The sequence below is a fragment of the Piliocolobus tephrosceles genome, chromosome 10 (assembly GCF_002776525.5).
Source record: "Piliocolobus tephrosceles isolate RC106 chromosome 10, ASM277652v3, whole genome shotgun sequence".
Classification (NCBI taxonomy): domain Eukaryota; kingdom Metazoa; phylum Chordata; class Mammalia; order Primates; family Cercopithecidae; genus Piliocolobus; species Piliocolobus tephrosceles.
This window is the reverse complement of record NC_045443.1, coordinates 99,469,292-99,484,070: the sequence shown is the minus strand read 5'-3', so window position 1 is coordinate 99,484,070 and position 14,779 is coordinate 99,469,292. Positions and strand designations below refer to the sequence as shown.

The following is a 14,779-nucleotide window of genomic DNA, read 5'->3' as shown; positions in this document are numbered from 1 at the left end:
GAAAGATGGGGAATTCTGCAACTCTTTAAGACCATGGCTTTTTTTCTTTGTTAAGTACTTCATTAAAGAAAAGAAAAAGGGAAAGAAAGAAAAAGCTTTCATTTCCTCTAAATCAGAATCTACAAGCATGCTAAATTTATATTTTCATTTCCTTTCAGATTGCTGAGTTAGAAAATAAAATGGATTTCATTTTGAAAATGAAATTAGTGACTATAAAAAGAAAAGTCTAAACATTTTAATTTACTCAGTAATAAGTGATCTAGAGGTTTTTAAAAATCTCTTCACATGAATGAGTAAATCAAACTGTCTTGCCACCTACGTGCAGGGAGGGGGAGAGTTTAGCCTTGAGGGACTTTGTGGGGCTATTGCTTTGAGTACAATATCAATATTTGGTGTCTTTAGCCAAGCACTACAAAGAAAAATAAATATTTTCATATGGCTCATGAAACTGGCCCTGTGAGAAGGAAAGTAAACAGAAACTGAAGTGTTCCTACATTTTCCACCCTTCTTTCACACCATTCTTCCCCCCAAAGAGACTTTTGATCTAACTAGACAATGTTGAGACATTTTCTTAATGATCTGCACTTTTTTTTTTTTGAGACAGAGTTTCGCTCCTGTTGCCCAGGCTGAAGTGCAATGGTGTGATCTCGGCTCACCCCAACCTCCGCCTCCCAGGTTCAAGCGATTCTCCTGCCTATGCCTCCCAAATAGCTGGGATTACAGGCATGCGCCACCATACCTGGCTAATTTTGTATTTTTAGTAGTGACAAGGTTTCTCCATGTCAGTCAGGCTGCAGGCTGGTCTTGAACTCTCAACCTCAGGTGATCCACCCACCTCAGCCTCCCTCCCAAAGTGCTGAGATTACAGGCGTAAGCCACTGCACCCAGCTTGATCTATACTTTTATCCCAATTGTTTTTCTGAAAAATGTGGAAACTTGGTTGTTATCCTTTCCTTTTTTTTGGTTGTGGGGAAGGGAAGTGTCAAACTTTGCTAAGACACTGTGACAAAGATCCTTTGCTTGGCCGAACTTTAGTCAAGCTCCTGAAACTTCTCCTATGTCCATCTGTGCACTTCCTTGTAAGATCCAGTTTTAGCAAAGAACCCCTGGCTAAGTCAGTTTAGCAAGGAACTCCCACCCTGATATCTGATCACACTCAATATCCTCAATATCTGATTGGGTTCTTCCTCCTCCACCCTTCCCAGGTGATGTCTGATCACATGGCCAGTACTCAACAAGAATCCTGTTAGGTTGGTTTAGCCAGAATCCCCCTCATCCTTGAGGTTTCCTTTTAGTACTTTTCCATCCACTGACCTCATCCTACCCCTTGGCTATAAATTCGCACTTGCCAATGATGTATTCAGAGTCGAGCCCCATCTCTTTACCCCTCTGTCAGACCCCATTGCAGTGGTCCCTACAAAGTCTTCATCACCCTTCTTTAACAAGTGTCATTGAATGTTTTATTCCTTTAACAAGGCACAAATGTGAAAAAGGATACTGGGGACGACAGCTGCGCAAGAAACGGCAGAGATGGCCATCCGTATGTGGCATGTCGAGAGACTGTTCCACTGGGGACACGATTTGTAAGAGATGATGGACTGTAGGAGCGTGTACACGACACCACAGACAAAGGCCAAAAGGGCGCCCCCGTCATGAACCACTGGCACAGCTAACTCCTGGAGAAAAAGTCACAAATGTGCGTTACTCTGGGTGGGTTTGTCAACATCGAGCCGCGAGCACTCTCACTCTGGGGTGCTTTGAGCCGTTGGTCATCACAGATGCACCACTCCTGGGAAAATGTGGCTGTCTGACTACCAAAAGAAAAGCCTTCCAGGTCCTGAAATTAATGCCAAAAAGTTGGTTGTTCCACAGCGGGCCTGGGCTCATGGGACAAGGAAAGGAGGTCTGCCTTAGAGGTGGGAGGGTTGAATATGGTGGGCTTCGGAGTCTGGTACACCTGGATTAAAAGTCCTGACTCCACCATGAGGCTCCGTGACCTTACTGCAAAGCCTCGATTTCTATAACTAAAAACAGGCATAATCATCTCCGTCTTGTGTGTTTGCAGTGAAGATTATAGGATACATATCAGATACAATTTTCTTTGGTTGTTGTCGTTTTTTGTTTTGTTTTGTTTCTGAGACAGAGTTTCACTCTAGGTGCCCAGGCTGGAACGCAGTGACACAAACTTGGCTCACTGCAAACTCTGCCGCCCAGGTTCAAGTGATTCTCCTGCCTCAGCCTCCCAGGTAGCTGGGATTACAGGCGCTCGCCACCACGCTCAGCTAATTTTTGTATTTTTAGTAGAGATGGGGTTTCGCCACGTTGGCCAGGCTGGTCCCAAACTCCTGACCTCATGATCCGCCCACCTCAGCCTCCCAAAGTGCTGGGATTACAGGTGTGAGCCACTGCACTCAGCTCTGCCTTTTTCATTACAGAGATTTTTGTTTGATATAATCAGTAAACTTTGGTATGATATGATTGAAAAAAAAAAAAAATACATGACTCGTTCCATGATGGTGCCAAGGGTGGTTTGCGGTTTTTAGGCTCCCTGCTCCCTGATAATCTCTACTCCTACTCATCCCTCCCAAGGCACCTCAAATGAACACACCATCTAAGTAAAACCGCTGCTTTCGTTACGCAGAGGCAGTTCTTTTTCTTCTTTTTTTTCTTTTTCTGTTGAGACAGGGTCTCACTCTATTGCCTAGGCGGGAGTGCAGTGGCCTGATCATAGATCACTGCGTCTGTGAATTCCTGAGCTCAAGGGATACTCCCACCTCAGCCTCGCAAATAGCTGCGACTACAGGCACATGCCACCACGCCCAGTTCCAGCTAATTTTTTTTCCAAAGGCAGCTTCTAAACAAGTTCCGTGTCCCCACCATCCTGTAACCAGCCATTTCAACCAGAAGGCAGCCCCTATGCCAGTCTAGGCAGAAAGTCGGTGCAGACCCTGTACACACTCAGAATGCGCCTCACCTTCAGCTCCTTTCTCTTTTTTTTTTTTTTTTTTTTTTTTTTTGAGACAGAGTCTTTCTCTGTCACCCAGGCTAGAGTGCAGTGGCAAGATCTCAGCTCATTGCAGCCTCCACCTCCTGGGTTCAAGCAATTCTCGTGCCCCAGCCTCCCAAGTTGTTGGGATTACAGGCATGCACTACCATGCTGAGCTAATTGTTTTGTTTTCGGTAGAGACGGGGTTTCTCCATGTTGGCCAGGCTAGTCTCAAACTTCTGACCTCAGGTGATCCACCCACCTCAGCCTTCCAAAGTGCTGGGATTGTAGGCATGAGCCACCACACCCGGCCTTGGCTCCTTTCAAGTGTGCACTGGGCACCAACCTTCCAGGCGAGGAACATTTAGAGGGAACCACCGGGTCTCAGCTTAAACTTGAAAATGCAAGCTTTGCAAAGGGCAAGTTAAAGTGTTGTCCAGGAGAGCCTGATTTTGGCCACAGGCCACCCCTTGGCCTCAGGTCACGGTGAACATACTCTTCCCCCAGCTTCCCTCTGACCTAGGCCACCTGGGCTTCCCCAGCACCACAATGTTTGCCATCCAGACAGTTCAACCTCAAGCTGGAGCACAAATGAACTGATATTAAATTTGCATTCTCCACATAAGAAAGGGAAGTGCAGAAAAAAAAAAAAAAAAAAAGACATTTTAACTTATTTCTAAGGAAATATATTTCCTAGTATCAAACCTGGAAATAAAGGGAGAAATTCATTACATGATTTGTGTTATATTCAAATATGACTGCACTGACTCTTCTACACATCATATAGTTTCTGTATACCTAAGATACCTTGCATGGGCCAGGTACTGTGGCTCACGCCTGTAATCGCAACACTTTGGGAAGCCAAGGAAGGAGGAATGCTTGAGCTCAGGAATGTGAGACCAGCGTGGGCAACATAGCAAGTATTCATCTCCACTAAAATAAAAAAAAAATCATGGCTGGGCATGATGGCTCACACCTGTAATCCCAGCACTTTGGGAGGCTGAGGCAGGTGGATTACAAGTTCAGGACTTTGAGACTAGCATGGTCAACATGGTGAAACTCTGTCTCTACTAAAAATACAAAAATTAGCCAGGTGTGCTGGCGCATGCCTGTAATCCCAGCTACCAGGGAGACTGAGGCAGAAGAATTACTGGACCCCAGGAGATGGAGACTGCAGCGAGCCAAGATTGCACCACTGAACTCCAGTCTGGGCAACAGTGTGAGACTCCACATCTAAATAAATAAATAAATAAAATCAGATGGGCATGATGGTGCGTGCCTGTAGCTACTTGGGAGGCTGAGGTGGGAGAATCACTTGAGCTTGGGAGACCAAGGGTGAAATGGGCTATGATAGCATTACTGCACTCTAGCCTCGGCAACAAAGTGAGACCTTGTCTCAAAAAATAATATAAAAATAAATAAAAGACTGGGCACAGTGACTTATGTCTATAATCTCATCACTTCAGGAGGCCAAGGCAGGTGTATCACTGAGCTCAGGAGTTCAAGATCAACCTGGGCAATGTGGTGAAATACAAGAAAAAAAAGTGAAATAAAAGAAAAAAAGAGGCAGTCACAATCTACAAAAACTGTAAAAATTAGCTGGGCATGATGGCATGAACCTGTAGTTTTAGCTACTCAGAAGGCTGAGGTGGGAGGATGCTTGAGCTCACAAGGCACAGATTGCAGACAGCCGTGATCACACTACTGCACTCCAGCCTGAGCAACAGATCAAGACCCTGTCTCAAAAAATAAAAATAAATAAGATTCCTAGCATGGGCATATAGATTCAGGGAAGTTATATATGAAAAATAAAATACGACAGAGTACAGTGGCTTGTGCTTGTAATCCCAACACTTCAGGAGGCGGAGATGGGAAGATCACATGAGGCCAGGAGTTTAAGAAGAGCCTCAGAAACATAGCAAGACCCCATCTCTACAAAAGTAAAAATACAAATTAGCTGGGCACGGTGACACACCCACAGTCTCAGTTACTCAAGAGACTGAGACAGGAGGAGTTCAAGGTTTATTCTAAGCATTCAAGGTTACAGTGAGCTATGATTGTGCTATTGCACTCCAGCTTAGGTGACAGAGCAAGACCCTTTCTCAATCAATCAATCAATCAATCAATCAATCAAAAAATCAGAGAAATGATTTTTAGATCAGACATGAATTTTCCATAAAGTTAAAACCCGGCACTCTTTTTGGATTGCTTTTCAGAAACTCTCTTGGTAATTTAAAAGGTAATAACAACAACAAAAAAAGAATACGTAAATACTGACAGGGTTAAACCTTGGAAAGTTTCTTTTCTAAAAAGGAAACTTTAAAAATTTTTATTTTTAATTGACAAATAATAATTGTTTATAGGCCAGGCGCAATGGCTCACACCTCTCAGCACTTTGGGAGGCCAAGGTGGGCGGATCACCTGAGGTCAGGAGTTCAAGACATGCCTGGCCAACACGGCGAAACACCATCTCTACCAAAAAATACAAAAATTAGCTGAGCGTGGTGCCAGGTGCCTGTAATACCAGCTACTTGGGAGGCTGAAGCAGAGATATTTACTTGAACTTGGGAGGCGGAGGCTGCAGTGAGCCAAGATCGCGCCACTGCACTCCAGCCTGGGTGACAGAGCGAGACTCCATCTCAAAAAATAATAATAATTGTTCATATTTATGAGCCTTGTAGGGTTGTGTGTGTGTGTGTGTTTGTGTGTGTGCGTGTGTGTGTGATTCCAGAGGCATGGTATCCCTTTGTTGCCCTGTGCTGCCCAGACTAGTCTCAAACTCCTGGGCTAAAGCAATCCTCCTGCCTCGGCTTCCCTAAGTGCTGGGATTACAGGCATGAGCCACCATAACTGGCTGTAGATGTTTTGATGTATGCTTACATTGTGGAATGATTAAATCAAGGTAATTAACATATCCATCACCTCACATATTCTTTTTTTTGTGATGAGAACATTTAAAATCTACTGTTTTAGCAATTTTGAAATATACAATATATTATTATTAACTATAGTCACCGTGTTGTGCAATAATAGATCTCCAGAATTCTTAATTCAGTCTAACTAAAACTTGGTACCCTTTGACCAATACCTCCCCACTCCTCTTCACTCCTGTAACACCATTCTACTCTCTCCTTCTGTAAGTCTGATTTTCTGAGATTCCACATATAAGTGACAGCATTCAGTATTTGTCCCTCTGTGACTGGCTTATTTCACTTAGCATAAGGTTCTCCAGGTTCATCCACGTTGCCACAAATGACAGAATTTCCAAAAGAAAACTTTCTGAGGGAAAATAAAGTATTGACAGAAGTTAGTGAGGACACACCAAAAAGTAGCCATCTCACCCACCCATTTGGGAAAAAGATTATCTGTGAAATTCTCAAAAATGTGATTTATTGCAACTCAAGAAAAATCATCATGGCTGGGCGCGGTGGCTCACGCCTGTAACCCCAACACTCTGGGAGGCCAAGGTAGGCAGATCACTTGAGGCCAGGAGTTCAAGACCAGCCTGGCCAACATGGTGAAACTCCATCTCTACTAAAAATACAAAAATTAGCCGGACATAGTGGTGGGTGCCTGTAATCCCAGCTACTCAGTAGGCTGAGGCATGAGAATCACTTGAACCCAGGGCGGACGTTGCAGTGAACCGAGATCGCACCACTACACTCTAGCCTGGGCGACAGAGCGAGACTCTGTCTCTACAAAAAAAAAAAAAAAAAAAGTCACACTCTCTCTTGCCCTCACATCTCAAAATCTTCCTGAGTTGGCTCAAGTTGGTTTGCTCCTGGCATGACGAAAATGAATTACGGGATACCAAACAAGGAAGTTGTAAAGATACAGTTATCGGAACAATGACAAGTCAAACACTTTGCTCCTTGGGAAGTTAAGATTCTATTTCTGGTTTTTGTGAAGATTTAATCACATCATTGAAGACTTAAGGAGAACCAAAAGTTGAAATTATTTAACCACCGAAGTTTTCTTCTTAAAGTCAGCCCTTACACGGTTTAAAAACTGACATCTGTATCTCTTATGATGTGGTTACTCAGAGGATAAAGTGATATATCTATACTAGCCCCCATTAAACCATAACCACACTGTACTAGACAAATCATATAATTCTAGGTCTTCCTTTTTATATTTTTTGTGTGTGTGCTTCCTGATGGTAGAACTATGTCTCCTGTACTTGCTTTTTTTTGTCACAGATATTTCTTCATGTTGGCATTGAGGATAGCTCTCACGGGCTCTAGCAAGGTGACTTCAATTCAAAGCCCACCTCTGCCATGCATTATTCATCTAACCTTGGGAGCGTATGAACCTCTCTAGGCCTCCATTTTACCATTGATAAATGGGGAAAATAATAGTGCCTATCTTAACAAGGCTTTTATTATAATTGTCTGAGTTAAAATATGGAATATTTTCATAAACATGTATCACAGGAAAATTTCAATAAATGTTTGTTATGAAAAACAAAATGCATACTGTCATAAAAATACAAGGAAATGTCACCGAGAGCCTCCTCTTTGAATACCAGAGATTTAAACAGTAGAATTGGTAAACACATACAAATATTTTCACACTGTTAATAAAATCATCACAGTAGCTGAAGTAGCTCTCCCAACACATCAAACCACATCAGTGAGAACATGGAGCAATGCAAAGCCCAAGGCCTCCTCTGAATCGTGCACTCTCTCATAAATATGCAAATGTGCACCCCATTTCTCCCAAGTACCAGAACTCACTTTCAAATGCTTTTTTTTTTTTTTGGGGGGGGGGGGGGGGAGTCTCGCTCTGTCGAGTGTAGTGGCACAATCTTGGCTCACTGCAACCTCCATCTCCCAGGTTCAAATGATTCTCCTGCCTCAGCCTCCTGAGTAGCTGGGATTACAGGCATGCACCACCACACCTGGCTAATTTTGTATTTTTAGTAGAAATGGGGTTTCACTATGTTGGTCAGGCTCATCTTGAATCCCTGACCTCGTTATCAAACTCGGCTTCCCAAAGTGCTGGGATTACAGGTGTGAGTTGTCACGCTTGGCCCTGACTTCCAAATGTTAAACGTTTGTTTTTAAAAAGCAAACTAACCCACTTATTGTAAACTCATCAAGCATTTAATGGCTATAATGGCATAAATGTGCCTCTTGCATTTCTGCTACTCTCCTCAGACACATGCGCTCCACCACTCCTCCTAACTGAAAAAGCTCCAGGTTATACCTGAAAATTGGCGACAATGCCCATTCCGAAACATCCCACCAATCCAAGGACTAAAGACACCAAGTTAAAAACAGGAGTGCTGAAATAGCAGGTTTGATTTTGCTTCTCTACTATTTTATATCTTGTATACATCGTGGCTGCGCCTGAAAAAGAAGAGAACTTTGATGAATGTTCATAATTTGATTTCTTTAGGATGAAAAACAAAAGAGGCTTTGTATCACTTTTTAAAAATGTACCGATTGCAAGTCTCCCCACTTTCCCACCCCGTCCCTCCTGACTCCATCTTCCTCTCTCCCCATCATGAACAGACACACACACACACACACACACACAATCTTGGCTGTTGTCCTTTTCATGTAAATGCTATTATAGTACATGTATTACTCTGTGACTTACTTTTTCCACTTAACAATGTACCGTGGAGATCTTTTCATGCAAGTACAAACAGATGTACTTCATTGTTTTCAGGGGTCTCATCATGGTCTATGGTATGAGATACTATATTTATTCTTCATCCTCCTAAGAATGAATTTTTACATTGTTTCCATGTTTTTCCTGCTACAAACAACACTCAATGACTATTCTTGTACATAAATCTTTGGACTCACTTTCAGGTGTTTCTGAAAGACCGGTTCCTAGAAGTAATATTTACTGGGTCAAAAAACCACGCACAATAGAAACACCGCCAAATTGCTCCAGCCCGTTAACGATTTAGACTCCCACCAGCAGAATTTGCGAGCAATTTTTTATGCCTTTGCCTTTTTAATTACTGTCACTCTAATAATTGAAAATGCAACTTATTGGGTTAGTTTGCATTTCTCTGATCATTAGTGAGATTTAGCAACTTTCAGTATATCTACTGGTCATTTGCATTTCTTCTTCTGAGAAATGCATGTTTACAATTTTCTTTTTATTCTTCTCTTGTGCTTGTCGATTTCTAATTTGTAGTTACTTTTTACACATTATGTCCATTAGTCTATTATCTGCTACAAATATTGCAAATTTTCTTCTGCTCTGCTATTTGTCTTTTAACGTTGTTTCTTGTATCTTTCATCATTTAGAAGTTTTAATTTTTAATCTACTCCTATCTGTCAATTCTTCTAGGTTTTGTGTAAGTTTCTATTCCAAGGTTTAAAAAATATTCTCCTGTAATTTAATTATTGCATAGTTTTGCTTGTTTATTAAATTGCAATTGGTTTTTGTGTATGATGTGAGGAGGATAGTAAAGGTATGTTTTTCCAAATAGCTAGTAAATTTTTGCTTGTTTATTAAATTGCAATTGGTTTTTGTGTATGATGTGAGGAGGATAGTAAAGGTATGTTTTTCCAAATAGCTAGTAAATTAACCAAATACCATTTGTTGTAATTTGGCAATAAAATGTAGCCTCCATGAGAGCAGGGGCCTTGTCCGTTTTGTTTGCTGTTGTAACCTCAACACTAAGTCATAAACAAGCACAAACCCTATCATATAGTATGTACTTAGTAAATGTTGAATAAATGAATAGCTATCATAATTTTAGATGTGTATTCCCTTTAACTCAGCAAATGTATCTTATCGAAAAATTTACACAAATATGCAAAGATACATTTAAAAGATGTTCACTTCAACATTAGAATTACAAAATACCAGAAAGAGCCTAAATGTTGGACAATAGGGAACTGATTAAATAAATGATAATACATCCTTGGGAAGGATACCATGCATGTGTGGAAAGGATAAAGTAATTGTGTATATATTTACATAGTATGATGGCCATAATGTATCCATTCCTGAATTTTTAAAAAGCAGGCTAAAAACTAATAACTTGTCATATTTTTTTTTTTTTTTTTTTTTTTGGAGACAGAGACCTGGGTGGGAGTACAGTGGCACAGTCATGGCTCACTGCAGCCTTGACCTCCTGGGCTCAGGCAATTCTCCCACTTTATCCCCCCAAGTAACTGGGACTACAGGCATGCATCACCACACCCAGCTAATTTCTTTTTTCTTTCTTTCTTTCTTCTTCTTCTTTTTTTTTTGTTTTTGTTTTTGTTTTAACTTTTTGTAGAGACAAGATCTCACTACGTTGCCCAGGCTGGTCTTGAACTCTTGGGCTCAACAGATCATCCTGCTTCAGCCTCCCAAAATGCTAGAATTACAGGCATGAGCTCACATAGACTATTTTAAATGAATATACTTATGTCAGCTTCTGCTTTATTCAGAAGCAAAAGCTGTATTTATCACTTGCTGTGATAAAATAATCTCTCTGTTTTCCAAGTCTGGTTTCTTGGCAAGGATGGTGTAAGAGGGCACTGGGATTGATTGACTCCATATTGCTACTTCCCCTTGCTCACCTCCAAAACTTTAGGAGGACTACAAATGGTGATGCGGTGAAACTTTCCCGCTACCAAGTAGGATGAACAGATTTCAAAAATGCCAAGTCACTAAGTAGGGTCAGCATCACTGTCCCTTCCCACACTGTACCAGTAGAGAAGAACAGAAAGCGCTGGTTAAAAGATAGGCCCTTGGCAAACACTTGATTTTTCCATGGGGGGAGATTATAGAAGGACTAAGAGAAAAAGCCCCACATCTAATATCTATATACTTGGATCACCTTATAGAAGACTGAGCTTTATTGTACAGTAATTGTAATTAATGTGCATTACATTAATTGGTTCATGACAAGGTTGTACCCTATCAACTGCATCTCAGGTACATCTGAGGAATTGAAAAGAAAAATCATACTAATTCTTACTCCACCTGTTCTCTTTCTCTAACAGGTAAGATAATGCCTTTGTCAATGGTCCACAAACTTTAGTGAGAATCCAAGTCCCCTAGAGTACTTGTTTACAACACATCTTCAGGAACCCACACTCCCAAAGGTTTGGTTGAGTAACGTGGCCCAGGAACCTGCACTTTACCAGAGCTCCAGGTGATTTTTCATCAGCTTGCCTTCAGAATACACTTTGAGAAACTTAGCTTACGCATTGGGTGTCTTTGGCTTACATAAATGTCTTGACTATAAATCGACACTTTTAAAAACCAAATTGCACTTAAAATCCATTCCAGAAGTTTGGTATTTAAAACCACCTACAGCAAATCCTGTTACAAATTACTCATTAAAGTATAGTTCTCTAATAAAGCCATAATTTTTTATATCTTTTCACTTCAGTTTCTCAAAGTAGGACAAAAATCTAGCTGCAAAGGTTGTGCTTTTAAAAAAATTATACACAAGGCCGTGTGCAGTGGCTCACACCTGTAAGTTCAGCACTTTGAGAGGCCAAGGCAGGTGGATCACTGAAGCCCAGGAGTTTGAGGCCAGCCTGGCAACACGGTGAAACCCCATCTCTACAAAAAAAATACAAAAAATTAGCTGGGCGTGGTGGTGGGTGCCTGTAGTACCAGCTACTCCGGAGGCTAAGGTGTGAGGATTGCTTGAGCCTGGGAGGTTGAGGCTGCAGCCAGTCGTGATCACGCCACTGCACTCCAGCCTTGTCTCAGAAAAACTAAATAAAATAAAATAAAAATTATACACAAACTAAAAATGACACATCTGACTTCACTTGGAATTGTGAGTTTTTCAATTATTTGTAATAATTATTGTGTACTTACCAAGAAATGCAGAGAAGTTTATCATAAATCCAAAAATACCACTCTCTGGAGGTGTTGTTCCTGTGTCACTGGCAAAGAGAAGAAATGTCCAAATTATTAGCAAGAAATTCAGTCCAGACCTCTGGGAAGACATGTAATTGGCAAGTTTTATATTGTGTTTCTTTTAGGTGTTCAGTCACTTTGAATTCCAAAGATTTGGCCTGATTTTTTCCTAAAGTATTTTAATTTTGGCTCTGAAAAATCTAAAAGGTATTTTTATACCATGAGAGGTTCCATAGTAAAAAGTCAGGAAGTGTTTAAAATGAATAGTGTTGCCATTTTTCAAATGATCAAACCCACTAACCTTGGCATGTGTTCATTCTCAGTGAAGAATTGTGACTACTTTGAAAAAAAAAAAAATGATCTAAAATAATGTTTGAGGCCAGGCGCAGTGGCTCACACCTGTAATCCCAGCACTTTGGGAGGTGGAGGTGGAAGGATCACCTGAGGTCAGGAGTTCAAGACCAGCCTGGCCAACATGGTAAAACCCCCATCTCTGCTAAAAGTACAAAACTTAGCCCAGTGTGGTGGCAGGTGCCTGTTGTCCCAACTACTCGGGAGGCTGAGGAAGGAAAATCTCTTGAACCAGGGAGGCAGAGGTTACAGCGAGCCGAGATCACGCCACTGCATTCCAGCCTGGGCAACAGAGTGAGACTTGGTCTCAAAAAAATAAAATAAAATAAAAATAAAATCATGTTTGAAAATTCTAATATTGGCATGTTAAATACACTTAAACACATCACTTTATTTTCTAATAACTGAGAGTTTGTTATCTGCTGAAAATATTATGATAAAAAGCTGAGGCTGGGCCAGTGGCTCACGCCTATAATCCCAGGACTTTGGGAGTCCAAGGCTGGCAGATCACCTGAGGTCAGAAGTTTGAGACCAGCCTGACCAACATGGAGAAGCCCAGTCTCTACTAAAAATACAAAATTAGCCGGCCATGGTGGCACATGCCTGTAATCCCAGCTACTCAGGAGGCTGAGGCAGGAGAATCACTTGAACCCAGGAGGCGGAGGTTGCGGTGAGCCGAGATCACACCATTGCACTCCAGCCTGGGCAACAAGAGCGAAACTCTGTCTCAAAAAAACAAAAACAAAAACAAAAAAAACCCACAACAACAACAAAAAAAACCTGAATAATATTATTGATCCCTAGGAATACTTTATGGAAATAATAGGGTATCTAGGGTATATTAATTGTGGTAAATTATTTTAACATAAAAGGGTTTCTGTAAAACATTTTTCAGGTACAGTCTTTCAATTAATTAAATGAGTTGGAAAATACTGTTTGACATGTTCTTTTTTTTATTTTTTACAGATAGGGTTTCGCTAAGTTCCCCAGGCTGGTTTTGAAATCCTGAGCTCAAGCAATCGTCTCGCCTCAACCTCCCAAAGTGCTGGGATTACAGGTGCCAGCCACCATGTCCGGCCAACATGTTCTATTTTCTATTAGTGCCAAGCTTTAACTTTTTTCATTTTCAGGCTGCTCACTTTAAAACTGATGGCAAAAGAGCTCCCAACATGAAACAACTTGTACTTATTTTGAGTGTTTCTACATTTGTAAACAGCTCTGAAATCTAAGTATTGAAAAATGGATCACGTTGAAAATGATGCACTTGTGTTTGAAGAATTCCACAAGGAGCCTGTGTGTGTAGAAAGTAGGAACTTTAAGTTTTGCTAACACTTCACATTTAAACTGGAGTATAAAGAAGTTAATAGGGCTGGGCATAGTGGCTCACGCATGTAATCCCAGCACTTTGGGAGGTCGAGGCGGGTGGGTCACCTGTGGTCAGGAGTTTGAGACCAGCCTGACCAACATGGTGAAACCCCGTCTCTACTAAAAAATACAAAAATTAGTTGAGCATGGTGGCGGGTGCCTGTAATCCCAGCTACTTAGAAGTAGCAGACACCAGCTAGCTCCAGCACGCCATGGGAATGAAGCAGCACGGTGATTAGAAGGCATCATTATGCCTTTGTTGCAGACCAGAAAGATGTAAACTAGGCAAGATCTTAGAAACTCCTCAAATACTATAATTGTAAAACCTTTCTGCCAAATACCACCACGGTAAATCTGATTATTTTTCAGGATGACCCAGTCTATAACACCCACCATCAATGCCTGAGTATCAATAGCCCACATTCCTACACCTCTGCACTACAACAGTACAACAGTGTTGACACAACAAAAATTCATAACTAGTTGTTTGATGAAACACCTATCTTTTCAAAGTTTCTTCTTTTAACTCCACAGATAGCTATAGAATTCACCCATTAATCAGCAAAATATTTGTTAGATACAATCTGAGTCACAAATTCCCAGATCTATCAGGTAACGAGTATTAGTCTGTGATTTATTTCCACTAAGTGTAGAATTCAAAGAGGTGAGGAAATAAAACATAAAATAAAAATAATTTTAAAATTTTAAAAATTAAAAAAAAATTTCCAGTAAGTGACAAAGCAGCACCAATTTACATTAGCTGAAATTTTGCTCAAGAATAGTTCATGAAAACTTTCTAAGAGGCAAATGAAAATGTGAACATTTCAAAACTTTTAAGAACAACAGTGTTTGCCCATTACCAGTTTAAATATGAAAGAGGGCTGGGCACACATTAGCTCATACCTGTAATCCCAGCACTCTGAGAGACTGAGGCAGGTGGATCACTTGTGGTCAGGGGCTCGAGACCAGCCTGGCCAACATGGCGAAACCTCATCTCTACCAAAAATTAAAAAACAAAAAACAAAATTAGCCAGGCATGGTGGTGGGCGCCTGTAATCCCAGCTACTCAGGAGGCTGAGGCATGAGAATCTCTTGAAACAAGGAGGTGGAGGCTGCCGTGAGCCGAGATCACGCCACTGCACTCCAGCCTGGGCGACACAGCAAGACTCTGTCTCAAAAAGAAAATAAAAAATAAAATAAAATAAAAATGAAAGAGCTCTTACCTCTCAATAAAAAATG

At 41.1% G+C, this 14,779-nt stretch overlaps 1 protein-coding gene across 1 annotated transcript in view; it reads right to left on the bottom strand.

The window, feature by feature from the left end:
- The window catches only part of DRAM1 (DNA damage regulated autophagy modulator 1), a 43,323-nt gene that overhangs the window by 12,850 nt on the left and 15,694 nt on the right, over positions 1–14,779 (bottom strand). Inside the window, exons 2-4 of the mRNA XM_023187568.1 lie at positions 11,783–11,850; positions 8,195–8,337; positions 1,499–1,676 (exon numbers count right to left, since the gene is read on the bottom strand). Of these exons, the coding sequence (XP_023043336.1) occupies positions 1,499–1,676; positions 8,195–8,337; positions 11,783–11,850 (389 nt within the window). The remainder of the gene's footprint in view (positions 1–1,498; positions 1,677–8,194; positions 8,338–11,782; positions 11,851–14,779) is intronic.